Below are 8,769 nucleotides of genomic sequence, written 5' to 3' on the forward strand. Positions count from 1 at the left end.
TTTACAGAGAGGAAGAGTTCGATGAATATTTTCAGGATTTGTTTCTCTGAAACTTGAAATTGATGTGGGTTGATTTTTGTTGTTGTTGTTATTGCTGTGAATTGTCAAGATAAGTGTCTAGAAATTCAGTTGTAAGTAGGGACCAGAGACTTCTTCCCAACAACATGCCTTTTCTGCAGTCACTCCATATGGACCATCTGACTGAATTATCTCTGCAGAAGGCTTCAGGGCTGAAAGCTTTCTTTTTTTTCTTTTTTTTGGGGGGGGTAGGCTTGTATACTCATGCAATACGAGAAATGTACTCAGGAAGTACAAGTTAAAGTTATGTGACACGGTAACATAAAAGTAGGAAGAATATAGAAAAATAAGAGCACACTTTATTCTCAGTGCACCACAGGAGATGGCTGTTCTTTATTCTATCCCAAATTTCACTTACTGCCAGATTATTTCAGATGATTATATTATTAGTTTAAAAACATATACTTCAAAATACTTGTACTAATTATTTATTGAACTATAGTTAATAGCTTTAAATGTATTAGTTGTGTAGACTTCAATATTAAGATATGAGTCTGTGTGGTTTCAGATACTGTTAGAGAAGTTCACTTTAGTCAAGCATGTATTTTGCTTGGAATTTAAGTAAACCATATCTGAAATGTCTCTGGTCTTCCTAAAAAAGTTACGTTCATTATGGCCTTGGTTTAAATTTTAGTTACGATATGTTGTGACTGATAATTCCACTCATTAATAAAAATCTGAATTGTTCTCAATGCTATTGACATCTTTTATTTAATAAATAAATAATGTGGCTTGCCACTGGACATGTACACGTGGCTCGTATGTTATCTGTGGTTTCTGATCTCCTTAGCATTGATTGAATTCTAATCCTTCTTTAAAGTGTAATCCTGAACATACAAGAATGTATAGCGTTTGAGAAACTTACTGGATTCATCTTCGTTTTCAAATGCAGCACAACACAAAACATTCTTTATTGTATGTTTCTAAAGAAGTATTCTGCATTTGAATAGGTATGGCAGACATTTTCAGATTAAAATTACTTTGGATATAAAGAATAGACTTTTTTGAATTAAGTGTTCATGTAAAACAAGCTGAGGAAAGTTGATGTAGAAAATATATCTTTACAAATGCTTTCTACTGTAATACATTTATAGAAAGTATTTATAATTATTTTTTTGGTAATGTAACAACAGGGACGGTTGCAGTAATTATGAATATTTTACATGTACTCCATGAGTAGAGAGCTCTTTTTACAAGTATTTTTTAACATAAATACATTTTAAGCAGTTTGTACTTACATAATAAATGACAGTACAAGGACATATTTAGGGTGTCCTTGAGCAACAAATAAATGCAGCCTTGCATGAAGGCTTCTTTAGGTAAGAAGGTGGATTTAAAGGTTAATTCTCTGTCATCTTGCAAGCTTGGTTGAGAGCCAAATCCAATCTGCAGCAATCTGCTTACATGTATGCAACTTGCCTTAACAGGCTTTTGTTGAATGTGTTGCTGTAAGTATTGTATATTAGGTGTGTGTTCTGGGTTAACTAGCTCTGCTTTGAGTCTTCAAAATATGTTTATAAAATGGTACAGAATACATATTAAATACATCATTTAATACAGTATGAATCAAGTTACATGATGAAACAATTTTGGAATAGCTTTCTTTTGTAGCTACATGTAATACAGGAAATAATACACAATATCCAGTTTTATGTCATAACCAAGTTTGCATAAAATACTTGGCCCATTTGTAAAGAAGGACGTAATAAGTGGGAAACTGTGTGGATTCCTTTTAATTTTGAGTGATACGCATGTATATATCTTTACAGCATTCTTAGAAAGGTACATAATATAATTAATTTTTCAGTTCTCCCTTCTCTTGATGCTGAGGGCTCTTCAGAGGAAAAAAATGAAAGTGTATGATTCTGCTTTGTTTGAAGTGGGGAGAAAAGTGTTAGGAATGGGTCTCCTTGTAAAACTTGTTTGTTACAGGAGTCATTTCTGACATCCAGATTCTCTTAGGTTTGGAATTGGTTCCACTGAATGTTCAGATACATGTGTGATATAGTAGCTATTTTCCTTCCTTCATCTGGAGTAGGAGGTGACCTCATGGGACCTGAATAGAAGGAATGGAACGATCTCTGTCACGCTTTAACAGCTGATGGTTTTTATAGGGAAACTGTTGTTTACGAAGGGCTAATTTGTGTGCAGTCTGTCTTAGTTGTGGAAATGTGAATTTTCATGTGTTCTACTTGTGCTATCCTCTGCCTCCCCAGACTGAATTTGTGCTATTCATTGGTTTTCAGATACTAGAAAATTCTGTTCAGTTTACTGCATTTTAAAGGTGTATTGGAAGTAACGCATTTGAATGTGGAACCTGCTGTAGATGTAGTTACATAGTTACAAAATGTTTGTAGTGTATCTTTTTAGATTTGTAAAATAAAAAGTACTCAGTTTGAGAACTGTGGGCAGAGATGTGGGTAAAGGAGTGGCTTCTCCAAGTGATGACTGTAATTTGCAGATTTATCCATGGTAGTTTTGGAAGAAAGTCTGTGCATCACGGACCTGCTTTTTATCGATACAAGACAGGGAATTGTGTTTAGCACTCCTAAAGTAAAGGGAACGTTTGCCCTAAAACTGTACTTAGTATGAAGTATGATGGAAGAGGACAGAATTCCAGATTAAGTAAATACACGTAATATAAAAATCTAAATACACAAGTTATTAAAACAGATTTTTTTTTTTGATTGAATTGTACATGTTAGATTTCATGCAGTAATTTCATATAAGATCTATCAATTTTTTTTTTTCTGGACAGTGTGCAGAAGTTACTTATTTTAATAAAAATACTGTATATAAATTGAGTGACATGAAAAAGTTCTAGAGTGCACATTTATGTATTTTGCACCATTGCTTATTTTTTCTTCTGTCTTTTGCTTTTTCAGTTTTTAATTATAACTGTTTCTTTTATTCCAGTAAAAATTATTTCCAACAAATGGCAAGTGTTTAAGAGGAGTGTTAAGAGATTGATCTAGACTATTCTATGCGAAGCAGAAATCCGCTGGGCTCCTTGAAGTTCTTTCTAGATGTCTTTTCTGTAGCAGAAACAGTGTCTTTGAGACAAAGAATTACAAAATTATACATGTTTTAGATTTTCCATCCTCTCCACTTCCACCTCCAGCTGCATTTTCAGCTAAAAAACAGAAAAGAAAAGTAAAGTGAGTACTTTCTTTTACTTTCAATTGCTTTAACTTCTTGTTTTAAAAGCACTGCTTTTGTGATAAGGACATTATGTATGTTTGACTTTCTGAAAATGGAACATGTTTTCACTACTTGTTTGGGAAATTGGAGCATGCAACAACTATACATGTTATATATACCTATACATATATGATGTAGCAATTGATATCAACACTTCTCAATGGACAAACACACTGAACCACTCTTACTGGAAAGTTTCAGTACTTTATGTAAGTCTGTCCCACACATTCAAAACTGAGGTATGCAAGCCATGCTAAAGAAAAAAAAAAAGTCTTGAATTAATATCATCTTGGAAACTATTTTTGAAGAAGATGATACAAAAGCTTTAATTTGACCTAGTTGTATAAACTCTTATCCAACCCTGCATGAATCCCTTGGTAACAACCAATTAAAACAGAGAGACTGTTTTTAATACTTTATAGCAACTGATTCTGTTAATGTCTCTCTCAAATGATTCCACAGATGTTTATTGGTCATAGTTAAGGTTGTTTCAATGTAATAAATTGCGTTTCCAGATTCATTTAAGGTAAGTTACCAATATTAGAATTAAAACTTACTTTTGAAAGCTGTGGATCACCATGTTACTTAGGTCATTTTCGACCCTTTCCACCTGCATTGAAACATGTCACATAATCAGTGTCCTACCTTCTGTAATTTGTGGATATAATCAACACTACGTTACTAAATATGTATTTCATTTTCATAGTTCAATACTGTATTCTGCTTTCTGTTCTGAACTTTCCACTGTAGTGGTTCAGCAAATATGTTTATTTTGTTTTCTGCCTACTGAATGGCTCAGAATAGCCAGGTCAGTGTGATCTAGAGATGACCGTGGTTCAGCATGCATCATATTACTGTTTGTATGAACTGACTCTTTAACAAAGGCATATATTTACATGGCCTTGATTTTGACAGTGTCAGATCTGTTCTTCACAAATATGCATGGTCTGATTCCAGTGCACATTTTAAAAGAGACAAAATAATTCACTTACACTTTTTTGATGCCAGTTATGAGCAAAGAAGTCCAGATCCTTAGCTCCTGTAAATCAGTCTGTCCATGTTAGCCTATGTGAGGTGCCTTGTGGGAAAATACTTATTTCTCTAAATCAGTGATGTAAGGGACTCCAGAATACCAATGATGTGAGATAGTCTTAACTTCAAGTGGAAGTAGTGGGAGTCGAAGTCCTATGTTTGTAAATCATTATTTTATTTTTAGCTCAGAAGAACCTTATGCTTAAGGGCATAGGATAAGATTTCAATAACTATTCCCTTTGCAAAAAATGCAAATATGTAAGGAGATTTCTGTGCAGGTCCTGGGGCAGTTTGGTTTTTGTTGGCACTTCTGCAAAATTCAGATGCTTATGTTCCAGCTAGTTGTTGAGCAGATGATGAGATTTATTGGACAAAAAAAAAAAGAGTGTATTTTAAAGTAAATCTGGGGGAGAATGGGATGGGCCTAATTCCTCTGAAACTGTAAGTGGTGGAACAATGTTTGTTTGAATTTTAGGCTAGTAGCAGTGATTTCATGAGCTAATTATTTTCCAGTTATACTTCAAATTCTGACAGTAACTTGATACGTAGCCTTGAATAACCTCACTTTTAATGTGAAATCTGGATAATACTCACCTATTTCCCACAGACCCTGATTAACAAATGAATTATTGTGTACTGTTTTATGTTTTAAAGATGTAAAATACACTATTAGAATAAACTAACTTTTTTCTTTAAACTAGCTGACAATAAATCATTCTCTAAAAATCATTTTTCTTTTAATCTCTGAATCTTTTCATCTGATTAGCAAAGCTGATATTTCAAATGCAATACAGAATTAAAAAAAAAACTAATTTCACTCTTACATTTGAGTTACACTTGAGGTTTTCAGTTTATATAAAACTTCAATTGTCATTTGGGTCATCATATGCAAAATCATACTTTCAATTTTAGGTCTTAGAAAGATTAGCATTAGATTTGTACTATGAGAGAACATATTTTAGCCAAGAAACTGATGGTAAGAAACTATAGCCAAAAGCTTTCATCTCAAATTTGGAAGAGTAGTGGGGCTTGTGTTGTTCCAAATGCATACTCCATTCTCATCTCCTATCCTTGTATTTTTATTTTCAACTTAAACAAAGCACCAGAATACATTTGAGAGTTGATACCATGCAGAATTTCGATACAGCTCATATTTCAGATAATTGTAGCATTCACAGATAAATAGAGGTGGTTAATTATGTTCAGTTTTATGTCTTAAAATAAATTTTACATTCACTTCACTTCCGTGATGGTTGTGTTTTCTGTAATTCTACAGCTTAGAAAATAAGGTCAGCGTATTGGATTCGTGTAATTTTGAACAGTAACTCCTCTTCCAACTAAAGATAAAGCTGATCCGGCTAATTCATAACTCAAATACTGTTAGTGTAAAGAACATTGTAAAGTTTACCATATGTGTGAATTACAGAGAGAAGAACTGCCTATATGAATATATGAATGAAAAAATTATTTAACCTTTTTTGGCAGCTGCTTCTTCTTCCTTTTTCTTTTGTTCCTCAATAACTTTCATCTTCTCTTCATATTCATCAGCTCTTGTTTTCCATTCAACCCTGTTGTTTTGAAGACCATCAAACATGGGTGTAATTTCCTTGTGAAATCTTGAGAATTCCTATGCAAGCAATTGAATTTAATGGATTAGAAATATGAAAACACTGTTGATTTGTAAAATATGAATTTGCGGTGAAAGCATTTGCTTTAATTTGTCTATTAAAAATAATTATTTCTCTTTGTATGCTGTATGAATTAATTTTAATTGATAGTTTGTGGTTTTGACTTGTTTGTTTGTTTTGTAACTAGTTGTTCCATTTCTGTTAGCTGGTTTTCTATAGAATTGAAAAGAAGTTTTATAATAATGCCACTATCTGCCAGTGCATGTTTGTAAGTGTGTTTTTGGCCAAGCAGTGGTGGCATATTATTGAAAAGATTGTGTTGGGATAATAATGCCGTATTGCACACATGCTGTTAGAATATATCTGAAATATATGCTGCACATTTTAGTATCCTCCCTAGTTTTTCATTTGAAAGTCTGGTTAATGTAATAAAATTATAACTTTGATACCTGATATTTTCTGATATGTTTATTAATATCAGGATATAGAGAAAGTCTAGTATTTTGTAGTATATTCTAGGCAGATAAGGACGTACCTAATTATGCTGAAATATTTCATGATACTTTTCTGAATAACATTTTGAGATAATGTTAAAAGCTAAATGGAGATTAAGAAAGTTGGCATTAAGGCGCTTTCCAGAAAATATACAATGGCTGTCCTTACAGAACGTTGTGAATTTTCTGTTCCTTTAAGTGTGCCATTAACTGATTTCTATAAGCATCTACAAGTCACATATTTATATTAAATGGGACTTTAAAGAACCAGAGTGGGCTTTCTAATTCAGTCTTTCAAGGAAGATAGTAACAATAATTTAGTGCCCTCCAGTTGCACTGACATCTTCTGTTGGTAACCATGTCTTGAATGTGCTTTGTGAGAGCAATTCTTCTAAATCTAAAAGACTGAAAAAATGTGGTGGTAGTGATAGTGGTTTACCCAATAAATAAGAATCCTGCAACTGTCTAAAATTTTTTAGCGCAGTTGTCGGTCATTAGTTGTTCCATCAGAACTACTTCAGTGCAAAATAAACCAAAAAAAATGTTCTTACCTTGTACACAAAAGTGCACACAAAATCTATGAAACCAACTTGCAGCTTAGGTAGTTCATCACCTTTGTTTCTGTCCATCATGGGCTAGAAAAGAATAGCAGTAATTTAGATCATGCAGAGATCATGCTTTTGGTTATAATGAACTAATAATCACTGTTGACTGCTATCTATTCAGTATTTAAATAATAGACAATATTGCTGAACACAGTTAAATTATTTAGTGCTTACAATTGGTTGTTGCTGTAGTACAGTTCGTTCCAGGTCACCTTGCTCCCAAAATTCATTTGCAACCATGAGGGCAACCTGAAAAAACATAATTCAAAGGAAATGTAAGCTATAAACAATAGATCTGAATGAATAAATAAATGAAGAAAGGTAAGAACAAGGCTTTCCAGAAAAAAATATTAATAATAATAATGATTGTCTCAGAACTGGCATATTACTGCTTAAATAAACATATTGTTGATTTACCACTAAACTATTATTACTAACTTCACATCCACAGAAGAGGATTTATTTCTTGCTAGCTGTGTTATTTCTGAGTAGCTTAAAAAGTTCTCCAGGAATACGGAGTCTTAGTCAAAGACAATAGAATTCTACCATTTAATCCTTGAGAGAGTTGAGCACTTCTGTCAGGAATTGTAAACACTTTCTGGTGTATTTAAGGCTTTCTCCAGCAAATGATTATCTTCCATTTTTACATGCTGGTGCACACAATGTAAAAGATAGATTTGGGAGTTGAAATTAGATGATCTCTAAGGGACAAACCCAAGTCAATCTATGATTCTATGTTTTTATGATTATCATCATCAGCAGTACCATGACAATATTAGCAACACATCTGTTAGTTCCTGTGATGCATAAAATTTTGGAATCATTGAATGGCTTGGGTTGGAAGGGACCTTAAAGCCCATCCAATTCCAAACCCCCTGCCATTGGCAGGGTTGCCACCCACTAGATCAGGTTGCCCAGGGCCCCATCCAACCTGGCCTTTAAACGCCTCCGTTGATGGGGCATCCACAGCTTTCCTAGGCAGTCTGTTCCAGTAACTCACCACCCTCTGAGTAAAACGTTTCCTCCTTAGAAATTACTTAGAAGACTCTACAACCATCTTGTGTTTTGATTATGCATTGTAAAACCTATACCTGTAAAATTAATGAGTTTGAGCGTGATGGCCACTAAGTACTGAAGTATTTGAAGTACTTAACTGCTAGGCAGTGTCACATTGTATTACTGAATTTCTGAATTTATTCTTAGCATGATTAAGCTACATTGAAGCACCAAGATCTACAGAATAGGCACATTTAATTCAGTTTTTTCTGTTGTGAAATCTGTACCTTAGAAATACCTGAAAAAAAGCAAAAGTTGGATTACACTAATATAGTGTAGTAACATTTAAGGATAGCTAGAACAGCTGACAGATTTGGGGAGGGCAGTTTTAGCTGACTGACAAGTAGAAAAGGGAAGATAGCCCTTGCACTCTCAGTGACAGAAGCACAGAGGTTAATTTTTAGAAGGGCAGTTGGGTGCAAATAGTTATATATCTATCAAATTATAGTAAGTATTGTGCTTGGTTTTTTTGTTTTTTTTTTTTTTTTTCATGACATCAGGCACAAGTGGGCAACAAAACATAGCAAATGCAGGATTATTGGTTTGAAAAGTACTTACCTTACTTTGTACCTCCCAAGGCTTAGTTATAGCAGACAAGTCACATCCGGTCATCATCATAGCCCTTTGAAAGCAAGGGGAAAAAATAATTACAATGATGAAAGAAAAAAAAAAAAA

General features: G+C 33.5%; 1 protein-coding gene and 1 long non-coding RNA gene across 2 annotated transcripts in view; one reads left to right on the forward strand and one right to left on the reverse strand.

Annotated features, from left to right (window-relative positions):
• Positions 1-6: 6 nt before the first annotated feature.
• On the forward strand, positions 7-6,392 carry LOC109368825. The gene is made up of 2 exons (XR_002117195.2): positions 7-64; positions 2,995-6,392. It is a non-coding gene; the product is annotated as an uncharacterized LOC109368825 (long non-coding RNA).
• Positions 3,131-8,769, reverse strand: part of PDE6C (phosphodiesterase 6C) — a 29,060-nt gene continuing 23,421 nt past the window's right edge. The window contains exons 18-22 of the mRNA XM_010714547.3: positions 8,653-8,716; positions 7,213-7,287; positions 6,985-7,068; positions 5,785-5,938; positions 3,131-3,211 (exon numbers count right to left, since the gene is read on the reverse strand). Coding sequence (XP_010712849.1) covers positions 3,147-3,211; positions 5,785-5,938; positions 6,985-7,068; positions 7,213-7,287; positions 8,653-8,716 — 442 coding nt within the window. The 3' untranslated portion in view covers positions 3,131-3,146. The remainder of the gene's footprint in view (positions 3,212-5,784; positions 5,939-6,984; positions 7,069-7,212; positions 7,288-8,652; positions 8,717-8,769) is intronic.

Source organism: Meleagris gallopavo, chromosome 8, assembly GCF_000146605.3.
Source record: "Meleagris gallopavo isolate NT-WF06-2002-E0010 breed Aviagen turkey brand Nicholas breeding stock chromosome 8, Turkey_5.1, whole genome shotgun sequence".
NCBI classification, from domain to species: Eukaryota; Metazoa; Chordata; class Aves; order Galliformes; family Phasianidae; genus Meleagris; species Meleagris gallopavo.